General features: G+C 36.4%; 1 protein-coding gene across 2 annotated transcripts in view; it reads right to left on the bottom strand.

Annotated features, from left to right (window-relative positions):
- LOC150085335 (neprilysin-1-like) overlaps window positions 1-15,597 on the bottom strand; it is a 103,108-nt gene that overhangs the window by 34,637 nt on the left and 52,874 nt on the right. For both annotated transcript variants that reach the window (XM_090373160.1, XM_090373161.1), the window contains 3 exons: window positions 14,914-15,050; window positions 1,930-2,167; window positions 1,144-1,242 (listed from right to left, as the gene is read on the bottom strand). In XM_090373160.1, the coding sequence (XP_090229286.1) occupies window positions 1,144-1,242; window positions 1,930-2,167; window positions 14,914-15,050 (474 nt within the window). The remainder of the gene's footprint in view (window positions 1-1,143; window positions 1,243-1,929; window positions 2,168-14,913; window positions 15,051-15,597) is intronic.

The raw sequence follows: 15,597 nt of genomic DNA, 5'->3' as shown, positions 1-15,597 counted from the left end.
TTAACCAAATAAGATATGTTTTGTTTTTAATCAAAAAGCAATTACAGAAATAGTCTCCAAAAAGCACTTGGGAAATCATGTGGAAATTAATTTGCTGATGAATTTCAGAAATACTGAAAAAAATAAAGAATTTCTGAAATTTTTTGAATAAACTAAAGTAATTCTAATGTAAATATGATGCAAATTGTCAAAAATAACAAATTTTAGGTATTTATTGAACAAATTTAAATATAATATTTATTCTTTATGTTTAAGAGATAAAATATCATTGCAAGAATGGTTAATTCTCTACCTAGTTAAAAATTATGTTACTATTTTATGTTGCAAAATATCTCATTTAAATTGAAAATAATTAGTGAAATATTAAATACTATTTGCACTGAGATTTTCTTCTCAGAGATATATGTAATAGTAAGGAACAATCCATTAAATGAAAAATAAACACAAAAGGAAACAAAAGCATCCTATACTGTATTCACATCAACTATTTTTAATGCTTAATATTTATAGTTATAGTATTTTTTCACAAAAAATTGAGATTTTCTAGACATTCTTGTTATTTTGAAAACTGCCTTTGCAGATTTCAAGGGATGAATTTGATTTAAATGAATATTATAAATGCCATATGAGTAGAATATACTTAACATACTGTTTGAATACACATATATCCTCCATGACAATATAGTGGTTTCTATTTGTGCTCTGGAATGACCACACATGGTCAAAGGGTTTACAAGCCAGACAATATAAGAACATCACTGTATTTTTGTTCATGGGAATTCAAATATGAAGTGAGGGAATTCTATACTTGTACTAACTACTCAGCTATCGTTCTGCCAAAATGACTGAACATGTTATGCCATAATAGCCAAGGACTTGCAACAACTCCAAACCCATTCATTTGGAAAGGTGTAGGTTCAAATCCCATTGGAGACTGGAGCAATTCTTAAAGGCCTCTTCCATCAGTAGTTAGCTGATTTCAGACATAGAGAGTAAGGTTTTTCCCTGTGAGTTATTTTGAATTCTTTAGCCGACAACGAGAAAATCAGCCCTTTATACATCTGTACACAACATGGCCTAAGATATGTTGATGTGCTATAAAATCAACACAGACACACAAGAATTCATAAGCAGAACAGTTACCTTTTCTGTAAGTAGTTCAGTAAAATTCTGATCCATCCATTCACTTGATGATAGAATATCCATGAAGGCATCTTTTAGTGATGTGATCATATTTCGTACCTATAAACAAATCAATATTCATATTTAAAAAATAACTCAATATAAATATTCAGTTAGTCTTTACAATCTAGTACCCCTTCCAATTGATCATTGCAAGTAGCAGTGATTGATATGCCTAGTGCGCAATGGTTAGTCTTAGGCTGTTTATCACACTGTCCCCCCTGCCGCTGTTTTAAAATCGGAACTCATTTTCCAATTTTTCTACACGGGCTAGGCATGTCATAACTGCTACTCACAATGATCAATCGAAAGGGGTACCAGATTGTAAAGACTAACCAAAGATTCAATTCAAAATATCATTTCAAAACAGAAAAATCAATTCAAAAGAAACATTTCAAAATATGAAAGTGCTAAAATCACAGATTAAATGTAAAACCAAACAAAATTGATCACTTTAGCATTCATTTTATTTCTCATAAACTCCACAATCTTTTATATTTTTAATGCTGAACTGTACTACTGAGCCATTATTGGTGAAAAAAAAAAATATGGTAATGTTCTGAAAAAACTTATATTATTTTTTTCTTAGTTGTGGTTTATTTTTTCATGTAACTATTTGCCAGTTATCTTTAAAATCAGAAATCAGGATAAACTTTTATTTTTAACCAGCACTACAGATATATGTGCATATAAAAAGAGAAAGAAAGAAAGAAAGAAAGAAAGAAAGAAAGAAAGAAAGAAACTTACTTCTTGCTCTGTACTTTCACTAAAGACACTATGAGCATACATTGAAGCAACTGCAGTACTCAGCCATGAGTCTACAAGATTCACACATCCTTTCCAGCGAGCATTATATATTTTTATTTTAGGGTGCTGAAGCTCTGGTGTTTGTAGCGTGTAATCATGATAGATTTGGCGAAAAGGAGTATTCATAAAGGTCATATATCCAAGGACAAATTTCCATGATAAATAGTTAGCCAGGGTCCTACAAGAAAGAAATATCAGTTAGAAGGAAATTCAAAATCTAATATGAGAACAAACACAGTAACTCCTAATAATAACAAATCCTGATGAATGAAAAGTTCTAACAGCTGATCTGAAATGATAATTAATCCAAATATAAAAAAATGCTGAAAACATAGTCCCATTTTGTCAGCATTATAAACATCCAGTAAAGGATAATCACTTATGATATGATCACAGTTTGAAATTCACTTATTAGTAATAGCTGCATTGGTTCCACCTGATACATTATTTAGAGCTTTACTGTATATATACTGTGCCAATCTTTGAATTGCTACAATCAGCCAGTTTCTGATTCAAAGTTTCTGCATCTTGAGGCTAACCTGGAATCATACCTTTTGTTTATAGAATTAGTCCACTCATGGTGGACTAATTTTGAGAATGTTCAAATTTTGCCTCAAAATTTGAACATTCTCAAAATTTAATTATTGTTGATAAGAAAATAACTACTATTGATAAGAAGCTATTTATTGTTGATAAAAAGGTAGATGGAATTCTATTTCTTTTGCTTTGTTTTCTGGCCTCTTTTGCATTTTGTGATTATTTCTGCATTTTTTTGCCAAACTTAGAACTTTACATTTTTGAGACGTTAAATATTTGAGAGAACTATATCACAAAATAAGATTACTATGAAAACTGTTTTTGGATCATGCTTATGCAATTCAGCTAACATTCAGTTTTGGTTCTTTTTTCTTCTTTTCTTTTATAAAAACTTTCTGGTGGTCCCTGTATTAGTATACAGTATCACATAATTTTTTTTCTCCCACTGTCAGCACTTGTCTATAGAGTGAAGTGGATAAGCAGCATTAGAAATTTTTTATACAGCATGTTGGAAAAAATATGTATCAATGTCCTATGATAACAGCAGATTAATATATATGCAGGAAAGGGTTAATATGCAAAGGTCCCCAAAACTTCTTTGCTATAGCCATACATATAATGTCATTTCCAACGTTCATTAAAGGTGTTCCTTTAAACATATTTTAAACTGAAACTAATTCATTATACCTCTAAATTTGCTATAAATGAAGCCATGATAAATAAATAAGTATTACAGTCAACTGTACACTGTAAATATACCACTCACAGCAATTAACATTAACAGAGGCATATGTTACAAGAAAGCAAGCTTATGCAGCATTAGCAAAAAAAAACTGCTCCCATTTTACCCGTACATTTGTTCCAAATACCTGTACAGCTTAGCCTTAAATTTACTTAGGCTATCAACTTCCACAACAAAGGATGGACGTCTGTTCCATCAACCAACCACCCACTGGCTAAAGGCAAACTTCCGCACATCTATCCTACAACTGTCTTTCCTCAATTTGAATTTATGCCCTCTCAGGTGATTATTCTGAGCAAGAGGAAGAATCCCACCAGCATTGAACGAGCATGCTCAAACCATTCAAAGCTTTATACACCTCAATCAGATCACCTCGCAGGTGCCTAGTCTCCAGACACTGTAATTTGCAAAACTTAAGCCTTTCTTCGTAAGAGCAACCCTTGGTTCCATTCACTAATCTTGTTGCCCTTCTCTGTACTCGTTCCAACAGCTCTACATCCTTCTTAAAATGAGGCCTCCAGGCCTGTATACAGTACTCAAGGTGTGGCCTGACCATTGCCTTATACAAGGGAATAATCACCTCCTTATCCCTGCTAGAAAAATTCCTGTATATCATTGACAAGACACCATGAGCTACTCTTGCAGCCCATCTGCACTGCTCAGAGAACTTCATATCTGCCTGCACAATTACCTCCAGGTCCTTTTCATTCTCTACCACTGTCAGTGTAGTAACACAGAGTTGATACGTTACTCTGGGGTTACTGCTTCCCATATGTAGTACTTTACATTTGTCAATGTTAAACTTCATTTGCCACCTCTCAGCCAATCTGCTCAATTTTTCTAGATCCTGTTGCAGCAGAATACTGTCATTAGTGTCCTTAACAACCCTGCCACCCTTTGTATATTCTGAAAACTTGGATATTAAGCTTGATATACCATCATCAATATAATTTATAAATACAGAAAACAACAATGGACCCAACACTGAACCCTGAAGGACTCCACTAATAACATTAGTCCACGATCAGCAGTGTCCATTGATTACCACTCTCTGTCTTCTCCCACTCAACCATCCCTTTATCCATAGCAGCAATTTGCCTCCAATGCCGCACTGCTCCAATTTGTACAGCAGTCTTTAAAAGTATCAAAAGCCTTTCTAAGATCCAAATATATGACAAAGTTATTCCCTGCATCCAGTTTCCTGCATCCTTTGTGACCACATCATAGTATCCAATCAAATTGGTCAGGCAAGACTTACCCTTAACAAAACACCATGCTGTGTCCGAGCTATAACTGATCCTGCAGTGCTTCTTTAACAAGTGCCTCCATTACTTTTCCTGGAACAGAAGCTAAACTAACAGGTCTATAATTACTTGTGTCGCCCATTGAGCCTCCTTTGTGAAGTGGGGTCACATTTGCACATCTCCAGTCCATGGGCCTCCCCTGAGTCCAAAGAAGCTCTTATAATTATGGTTAAGGGTTTGCTTACTTCCTTTCCTTTGTCAGAGACTTTAATATATCTGGATAGATCCCATTCACCCAGGAATGGCTTTTTTATGTTTATCTTCAACAATTTCTCCTCCACTTTCCTCTCAGTTATTACAAAATCATCTAGCTCACTGCCAGAGTTTAATTCACCTCTGGAATTCCCCTCCCTGAATAACTCCTCATGTGTGAATGGAGATGCAAAATACTCATTTTGTTTGTTAGCCACCTGAGCAGGATCATCAACAGTTGAACCATCAATATCCAGTGGACCAATCTGATTCATTCCTTTCCTTCTACAGTTTACATAGGTAAAGAACTCTTTGCTGTTTTTCTTTGCATCCTTTGCCAAAGATTTCTCAAAATCTGCCTTTGCCTGCCTAATCTCCTTTGTGACTTGGTTACAGACCAACTTATATCTATCATAGGCTTTCATGTCACCCAATAATTTATATGTATTCCATGCATTTTTCTTCTCTGCCATATGTCTCATTAGTTCATCTGATGTCCATTTCCACTTGCAGTCTGCCAAATCCCATGTACTTTTTCTTACAGAATCTCAGTTATCAGTTGATTCAACTACTGCTCAACTCAGTTGCCCAAATTATTCGCTGTATGATTCTTTTCACCTCAAAGGTGGTACTTGTGCATATGTCCGTTCCGATATTCCTTGTCAGAGACTTGGTAATTTAGAATCTCCTCATTTCGATCTTCTCTGCCTTAAAATCTCTCTGCCTCATTCTGTCAAATTCATCTGTTGTCTCTACTGTTCCCCCTACTCCACTAATCACTTGGAACTCTTTGACGTCCTCTCTTTGCAACTTAACTTTCGCCAGTCCAACTTTCATAACAGTGAGGTATGGTGATTTTAATGTTCACAACTCCAGCTGGCTTCTGTTTTCTAGTCACACTGACCCAGCTGGTCGAGATGCTGAGGCTTTTGCAATTACTAATGACCTTGCACGGATTGTTCATTTACCTACAAGAATATCGAAAAATCCTAACCATACTTGATCCTTGAGGTTGTCACAGACATTCTCTCAGATATGCCAGACAAGCTGTTCTTGCTACCTGGGAGTCTAAAATGCTGATGGAACTGATATTCGGGTGACACTCAAGTCAAAGTGGACCCAACTTCCGCGAAGTCCGGACGGTCTATGACAGCCAAATCCTCTGCTTGCACCTTCACGATGGTGGGACTGTTAGTAATCCTGGGTATAACCTTCATGCATAAGTACATGGTGGGTGATCACCCAGGTGTGAACCAACGTAAGCAGGGGTCGAGGTGTGGCGCCCACACTACATGGAGGAACGCCGCCCCTCTATGTTACCAGGCAGTACTAGGTGGTAGATGACTCATCAACCGGTGAAATACCACCACTTTGCTTATTGGAGACTTGAAGTGGTGGAACCCATGTTTAGTCTCTAGAGCTAAGTTCCGGCCAACCCTTCCCTATCTCTTCCATCATGCAGTATGATTGATGATTTTTGAGGTTATGATGAATGTCGTGGCGAGATCCAATATTCCTTACATTTCGAGGGTACAGCTCTAAAACGGTGTTCGCAGGCCGGCCGCTAGTTAGTACACCGGACTGAACCTATTGGTAACTCTCTAGGAAGCTTCCGGATCAGCTAGTGTATAATCTTGCTACCTCTACTCTGCCAGATAGTGACTGGAGGGAGTCCGAGTAGTGTGTATGCGGGGAGCATTGTCGAGGCCACGTTATGTCAAGGATCTGGGTATATTCTTACCACATGTAAGCCATATCAAAAAATTTCATTACTTCATACAGCATGTCCCACCCACTTTTTCTTACTATTGAATACACCATGAATTGTCAAAATAATAGAGCAAGCTTATCTGCGAAAAGATCTAAACCTCCCAAGGACTTCCTAATTCATTTCACAAATATACGTGGTCTCAATTCTAATCTCAATGATGTCCATTTCCACTTGCAGTCTTCCAAACCCCAGGTACTTTTTCTGACTGAATCTCAGTTATCAGTTGATTCAACTACTTCTCATCTCAGATGTCCAAATTATTTGCTGTATGATTCCTTTCGACTCAAAGGTGGTACTTGTGCATATGTCCGTTCTGATATTCCCTGTCAGAGACTTGGCAATTTGGAATCTCCTCTCTTTGATCTTCTCTGGCTTAAAATCTCTCTACCTCATTGTGTAAAATTCATCTGTTGTCTCTACCGTTCTCCCAACTCTACTAATCACTTGGAGCTCTTTGACTTCCTCTCTTTGCAACTTGACTTTCTCCAGTCCAACTTTCCTAACAGTGAGGTAATTTTCCTTGGTGATTTTAACGTTCACAACTCCAGCTGGCTTCCGTTTTCTAGTCACACCGACCCAGCAGGTCGAGATGTTGAGGCTTTTGCAATTACTAATGACCTAGCACAGATTGTTCATTTACCTACAAGAATACAGGACAATCCTAATCATACAGCCAATACGCTTGATCTTTTTCTCACAAACAACCCTTCTAAGTACAAGGTTGAAGTGAGAGGTCCTTTAGGCACTTCAGATCACAACTTGGTGATTGTCTCTTCTCCAATGGAACCTTTATCTCATGGCTATTCCCAACCTCGTATTGTTCGGCATTACAAGAATGCAAAATGGGATGACCTGCGAGACTTCTTTTCTTCTTTTCCTTGGTCTGATTACTGTTTCAAAACTTCTGATGTCAACGTTTGCTCAGATCGTGTCAGTGAAATTATTCTTGCAGGAATGGAATCCTTTATCCCACAATCCACTTTAAAATCTCGTCCTTTATCTAAACCTTGATTTTCCAATAAATGTGCTAAGGCTGTCCAAGAGAAGAACGTTGCATATCGTAATTGGCTTGTTTCTAATTCTTCAGTTTCATTTTCTGCCTACACCAAAGCTCGCAACAATTGTAAAGCAGTTATTAATTAGTCCAAACTAGAGTTTGAACAGGCTAAGAGTAGAAAACTTGCTTCTTGCCCTAATGGTAGCCGAGCATTCTGGTCTCTTGCCAAAGCAATTGGCCGCAACTTTTGCCCATCTCTGCTCCCACCTCTGTCCAAACCAGATGGTTCTGTTGTCACTTCAGCCAAGGATAAAGCTGACCTGCTAGCATCCCATTTTTTTCGAGCTCATGTATTAATGATCTTGGTAAAACACCTCCCACCATTCCTAACACGCTCCATTCAATGCCTCCTGTGGTCTTCCGTCAAAAGGATATCAGAAGGATTTTGATGAATCTTGATGCTAAGAAAGCTCCAGGTCCTGAAGGTATTTCTCCACTTGTTCTCAAAACCTGTGCTCCTGAACTTACTCCTATTCTTTGCCGCCTTTTTTCACTTTCTTATTCCAAAGGTGTTTTCCCTTCTGCTTGGAAATTTGCTCATATCCAGCCAGTTCCTAAAAAGGGTGACAAATCTCTCCCATCCAATTATCGTCCCATTGCAATTACTTCTACTCTTTCTAAAGTAATGGAGAAATCAATTAACCGCCAACTCTTAAACTACCTAGAAACCTTCTGTCTGATCAACGATCACCAGTATGGATTCCGTCAGTGTCGATCCACTGGTGATATTCTGGCTTATGTTACCCATTTATGGACTAATTCAATGGAAAGGTTCGGTGAAACACAAGTAGTTGCTCTTGACATCTCAAAGGCTTTTGATCGTGTTTGGCATAAAGGTCTTCTAAACAAGCTTCCATCTTATGGTTTGCCAACTGTTTTTAGTAATTGGTTATCCAGTTTTCTCTCTGATCGCTCACTGAGGGTGATGGTAGATGGCTCTCTGTCTTCTAACTTCTCCACTAATGCCGGTGTCCCCCAAGGTTCAGTTCTTTCCCCCACTCTTTTCCTCTTGTATATCAATGACCTTCTTCCATTGACTGGAAATCCTATCCATAGTTTTGCCGATGATAGCACATTGCATTCAACTTTCCATTTTGAGAAACTTTGTCCAGCTCAATCAGCTTCAACTTCTCAAAAATCTGCTGCCAATTCCTTAAATGCCGATCTTCAGGTAATTCTCCAGTGGGGCAAAGACAACTTAGTTGATTTCAACCCTTCTAAAACTCAATCTTGTCTTATATCTCGCAAAAAGGATTCTTCTGCTCCTATGCTTATCTTTAGTGACACTCCGATTTCTAGGCAAAATGATATATCTCTTTTGGGGATTACCCTGACTTCTAATCTCTCTTGGCACAAGCACATTACAAATATTGCTTCCTCTGCATCTAAAAAACTTGGTTTTCTCTTTCGCTCTCGGCGTTACTTTTCTCCCAAACAGCTGCTCACTCTGTATAAATCGCAAATCCGCCCTGCCATGGAATATTGTTCCCACATCTGGGGTGGTGCCCCCAAAACCTCTCTCAGGCTTCTTGATTCCATTCAGAAGAGGGCAGTTAGGTTAATTAATGATTCATCTCTAACAGAGTCTCTCCACTCGCTTTCTCATAGACGCACTGTTTCTGCTGCATGCCTCTTCTACAGATACTTCCATGGGCACTGTTCTTCTGAATTGGCTTCTATAATTCCCACTCTCTCTTTCAAAACAGTCCGAACACGTGCCGCCACCAGTCAACATCCATTTACTGTCCAACTTCAAACCCACAGAACCAACTTTTCATCTTCCTCATTTATTCATTCAACTGCTGTTTTCTGGAACAACCTTCCTTCATACGTATTTCCTGAAAATTACAATCTACAGAAGTTCAAGTCCAATATCAACAAATATCTTCTTTCGTCTTCTCAACCTCCAACCCAAGCATGGTACTAAGTACTATAGGTTATAATACCTCTCGTGTTTGGGGGTTCTCATAAAAAAAAAAAAAAAAAAAAAATACAGCCAGCCAACATGCTTGATCTTTTTCTCACAAACAACCCTTCTAAGTACACGGTCGAAGTGAGAGGTCCTTTAGGCGCCTCAGATCACAAGTTGGTGATTGTCTCTTCTCCAATGGAGCCTTTATCATATGGCTATTCCCAACCTCGTATTGTTTGGCATTACAAGAATGCAAAATTGGATTACCTGCGAGATTTCGTTTCTTCTTTTCCTTGGTCGGTGGAGCAATATGGCCTTAGTTGCTAATGCTCCTAAAAACCAAACAAACAAACAATCCTTGGTCGGATTACTGTTTCAAAACTTCTGATGTCAACATTTGCTCAGATCGTGTCAGTGAAATTATTCTTGCAGGAATGGAATCCTTTATCCCACAATCCACTTTAAAATCTTGTGCTTTATCTAAACCTTGGTTTTCCAATAAATGTGCTAAGGCTATGCAACATTATTCAAGAGAAGAATGTTGCATATCATAATTGGCTTGTTTCTAATTCTCCAGTTTCATTTTTTGCCTACACCAAAGCTCATAACAATTTTAAAGCAGTTATTAATCAGTCAAAACTAGAGTTTGAACAGACTAAAAGTAGAAAACTTGCTTCTTGCCCTAATAGTAGCCAAGAATTCTGGTCTCTTGCTAAAGCTTTTGGCCGCAACTTTTGCCCATCTCTGCTCCCACCTCTGTCCAAACCAGATTGTTCTGTTGTCACTTCAGCCAAGGATAAAGCTGACCTGCTAGCATCCCATTTTTCTTCCAACTCATGTATTAATGATCTTGGTAAAACACCTTCCACCATTCCCAACATGCTCCGTTCAATGCCTCCTGTGGTCTTCCATCAAAAGGATGTCAGAAGGATTTTGATGAGTCTTGATGCTAAGAAAGTTCTAGGTCCCGATGGTATTTCTCCACTTGTTCTCAAAACCTGTGCTCCTGAACTTACTCCTGTTCCAAATTTCCTTCTGCTTGGAAATTTGTCATATGCCAGTTCTAAAAAGGGTGACACCCTCCCATCTAATTATCATCCCATTACAATTACTTCTACTCTTTCTAAAGTAATGGAGAAAACAATTAACCGCCAACTCTTAAACTACCTAGAAACTTTCCGTCTGATCAATGATCGCCAGTATGGATTTTGTCAGTGTCGATCTACTGGTGATAATCTGGCTTATGTTACCCATTTATGGATTAATTCAATGGAAAAGTTCGGTGAAACACAAGCAGTTGCTCTTGACATCTCAAAGGCTTTCGATTGTGTTTGGCATAAAGGTCTTCTAAACAAGCTTCCATCTTATGGTTTGCCAACTTTTTGTAATTGGTCATCCAGTTTTCTCTCTGCTTGCTCACTGAAGGTGATGGTAGATGGCTCTCTGTTTTCAAACTTCTCCACTAATGCCAGTGTCCCCCAAGGTTCAGTTCTTTTCCCCAGTCTTTTCCCCTTGTATATTAATGACCTTCTTCCATTGATTAGAAATCCTATCCATAGTTTTGCCGATGATAGCACATTGCATTCCACTTTCCATTTTGAGAAACCTCCCTGCTCAATCAACTTCAACTTCTCGAATATCCACTAACAATTCCTTAAATGCCGATCTCCAGGTAATTCTCCAGTGGGGCAAAGACAACTTAGTTGATTTCAATCCTTCTAAAACTCAGTCTTGTCTTATATCTCGCAAAAAGGATTCTTCTGCTCCTATGCTTATCTTTGGTGACACTCCGATTTCTAGGCAAAATGATATATCTCTTTTGGGGATTACCCTGACTTCTAATCTCTCTTGGCACAAGCACATTACAAATACTGCTTCCTCTGCATCTAAGAAACTTGGTTTTCTCTTTCGCTCTCGGCGTTACTTTTCTTCCAAACAGCTGTTCACTCTGTATAAATCGAAAATCCGTCCTACCATGGAATACTGTTCACGCATCTGGGGTGGTGCCCCCAAAACCTCTCTCACGCTTCTTGATTCCGTTCAGAAGAGGGCAGTTAGGACTGCCATTTGAATACAGTCTCTCCACTCGCTGTCTCATAGATGTATTGTTTCTGCTGCATGCCTCTTCTACAGGTATTTCCATGGGCACTGTTCTTCTGAATTGGCTTCTATAATTCCCGCTCTCACTTTCAAAACTGTCCCAACACATGCCACCAACGTCCATTTACTGTCCAACTTCAAACTCACTTAACCAACTTTTCATCTTTTCTCATTTATTCATTCAACTGCCGTTTTCTGGAACAACCTTCCTTCATATGTATTTCCTGAAAATTACAGTCTACAGAAGTTTAAGTCCAATGTCAACAAACATCTTCTTTCGTCTTCTCAATCTCCAACCCAAGCAAGGTACTAAGTACTATAGGTTCTAATATCTCTTGTGTTTGGGGTTTATATAAAAAAAATAAAAAATAAAAAAAATCTGACATCCATTTAGGCCTAAACCTTGAACAATATTTCTTAGTTGGTATGTAAAGCCTAGTAGCTTCCAAGATAAATTCTTTGAATGCTTCCCATTTTGAATTTGCTGTTCTGTTGGTAACATCATCAGTTTGTCCCACCGTATAGAATTTAAATACTGTCTCAGACGACCGTAGTCACCTTTATGAAAGCAAAAACCCTTCCCTTTACTCCTGATGGTAGTTACCTCTTTGAGTAAATCCCACTTCAGCACACTGTGATCACTGCCACCTAGTGGTTCCTTTTTCTGCAGATTCTTAATGCATGAAGAATCACTACTGATAATCAGATCAAAAGTATTACTCCCTCTAGTTGCCTCCTGAACATGCTGATGTAGAAAACAATCATCCAATAAATCCACAAAAGCCTTGCTAGTGTGCGAGTAATTAGAGAGGTATCTTGAAATGGAGCCTGTTTTGGAAGAAAATTAATATTGTTTTTCCTCAAACATTATGCTAATCTTCAGGTTTTCAAATAAAAAATTGAATTTTTAAAACCAGAGAACATTCTAATAAAAAAATAAATGAATGCGGAGATAAACAAAAATTGCATAACCAGTAGCAAGTCATGAAAGTCAATTTAGAGAGAGTGTGTGGGTATTCTGTCACTACACACACACACTCTCTCTCTCTCTCATCAGGTTATCAAGCAGAAGTGGTTCTTTATCACTTCTTACTGAGAGCCTTCTCCAGCTGCTTGAGTAACGTAGTTAGTTACCAGTTGAGCAGCAATAGGTCTCCCCAGTAAGCAGGTAAAGAGTATTTTAAAAAACTTAATTAATAAAAAATTTCAATGACAAGCAGCCTTATGTGGATTTGTTATAAGCCTTTAATAGCTGGATGAATCAGCAATGGAAATTTATAAATAAAAATATAAAAAAGAAATAGTTGTTGCAATGACAGGTGATATTTTAGTTTTATAGTGTTTATAGTATTACTGACTAAGAATAAATATGAGAAGCATTATTATGTCTGTCCATTAAACATCATACGTTTATGTTACAAATGATTTTAAATTTTTTTAAAAAACATTAACTGCCATTTGAATACAATAATTAAGTTTTTAGTATACAGTCAGTTCTGCTATAACATGGTATATGTGTTCCTAAAAATCTCCGCATTATGGTATTCGCACATTAAAAACAACAGGGCTTATAGGAAAAATAGGGATAGGAACAGAGTACTCAAAAAAATGTTCAATGTAGTAAGTAAAACACTAAAAAAAGTTAGAAACCCATTAAAATTTTCTAACACAAATTTAAACATCTTAAATTTCTAAAAAATAAATAATTTTACAGGAAATATATACATACTAATTGATATTTCTGTTCACTGACATTTTTTTTTTTTTTTGGATTGTAAAATTTAAAACAGTAAAAAAGATAAGCAATCAATAACAATGAACACGGCATGCACAAATTTCACAAGTGAGATACAGAGTAACAAGTTTATGAAGCTTAAAAAATAGGAATGAAGAGAAGATTCTGAAAATTTATATTTATGTTTTTTATATGATTGCAGATTTCGTGCAAGGGGAAACATATTTCACTATAATAATGTAAAAACCCACAGAATTTCAGCTATCAGTATTATTGTAAGTGCAATAAGATCGAGTTTACTACCCATTTTATAACTAGATTGCACTAACAGAAATGTGCTCCTCCGCTCACACTAACCTGCCTCACGAAATTTCTGTTCGAACAGAAAAATGTGATCTCCTGAAAATGTGAGTCGGCCTACAACATCATGTGTTATCTTGTGAATACAGCGAATGACAACAGTGTCTCTGACCAATAGAACTACAGTAAATGGGAAATATAGCTCTCACACATTTGACATATTTTAAGCTTCATAAACTTGTACGAATTGCTGGGCAGGTTGCTGTTACGTTCAGCTTGGTGCCGGGTTTTGCGTTTACCTGGTGTTACTCGCAGATGAAATCACGTATAAGCCAACGTGAAAATCATGTCATATTTGCATTGTTCCCTAATATATCAGTCACATTGGAGCAAATTCATGTTGCAAAAATGTGCATTAAGCAGAACTAACTGTACTTACAAATGAATAATATCCAGTTGATGCAATATAAGGTTCAAAGGGTTGGGTTATGAAAATCAGCCTGTAATTTTATTTATTTTTTTATTTAGGTTTAGAAAAAATAAAATTATAAAAATGAAAGAAAATAAAATAAAACACTATCATTTGTAACATATGACATACGAAAAATATGACATTTTATTTTTCATGTGCTGAGAACTGTAATGACAAAAAAAATCTTTCAATGGTAAAAATTCATAAATGGTCATGTTATAAATGTTTAAAAATGTGGGTGATTATCATCTTCATGCACTCAAGTTACTAAACAGAACACAAATAATAAAAGTGAAATGGATCCTTTTAGAGATTTTCCTTTTGAATGCAATGACAGATGCTACAAGCCCAAGATTCTGCAAGGAAACAGAGAATGTGTCTTATATTTCTTGCAGAATCTTGGTATACATAGGTTAGTAGGTAGGCATAATAGAAATAAGCAAATTAAAGAACTAAAATATGATTCAGGCTTTGTGCCATAGTATAATTATTAAGTCTTAATTCAAATAAATGAAATTAGCAGAATAAATTAGTAAAATTTTTATTTCCCCTTTTTCAACATTAAAAACCGAGAAACTGATGTTCTTAAATTTTTCAATTGTAAATCTTTTACATCAAAATCTATCCCTTTAAAACTTTCCAAATTAAAAGCAGAATGCATAAATCATATAAATCATACAAAAAACAATTTAGTTATATTTTTAGCCCATGTTGAGATTTTAAGCTGTTAATTTGAAAAAAATCAGTGAGAAACAATTTCACATTTCAGTTGAAATAAAAAAAAAAAAAAAGGGTCTCTTACCTTGCAGGAGTATTAGTGAGAAGGATTCCAAGTTTGCGCAGATATCTCTCACAATGTACCATAACAGGAAGTTCAGCAATGTCAATCTGTAGTCCTAGATTCCGGAAAATATATGTCATGAGCTTAGTCCATTTTATCTGAAGGGGGAATATGAAACTTCCATGAGCTCATCCCACATTATTTGACTTATTTCACATTATTTAAAAAATTTTAATATGCATTTGATTAGACATAGCTATTTAATGTCCTCTAATTAAAAATACATCTGAATTTAATAAACTGAAGCTTCCAGAAAGGAAAATACCTCTATTCTGAATCTAAAAAGCATAAAAAGTGACTGATTATATAGGTGTTTATCATATTAATGGTAAGAAAATCTAATGTAACATTTAGAGCTAGTGCAATCATGAATGAGAAAAGATATACAGATTAAATGTCTACTTAATTCTGTCTTTTTTTTTTTTTTTTTTTTAATAAAAACTCCAAACATGAAAGCTTTAGAACCTATACTACTTAGTACTAAGGAAGAAGAAAAGTTGTTTTTATGAGTTTTAAGTTTGAAAATAAAAGGATGCTGACTCATTAAGGCATGAGATCGGACTGGTTTGGAAGAGAGAGAGGGAGAATTATAGAAACCAGTGCAACAAAAACATCATCTATGAGACAGAGAGTGGAGAGACTTTG

The sequence above is a fragment of the Mastigoproctus giganteus genome, chromosome 5 (genome assembly GCF_048544385.1).
Source record: "Mastigoproctus giganteus isolate SK-2022 chromosome 5, ASM4854438v1, whole genome shotgun sequence".
NCBI lineage: Eukaryota > Metazoa > Arthropoda > Arachnida > Uropygi > Thelyphonidae > Mastigoproctus > Mastigoproctus giganteus.
Note: the sequence above shows the minus strand (reverse complement) of the source record. Positions and strands in the feature narration are given on the sequence as shown.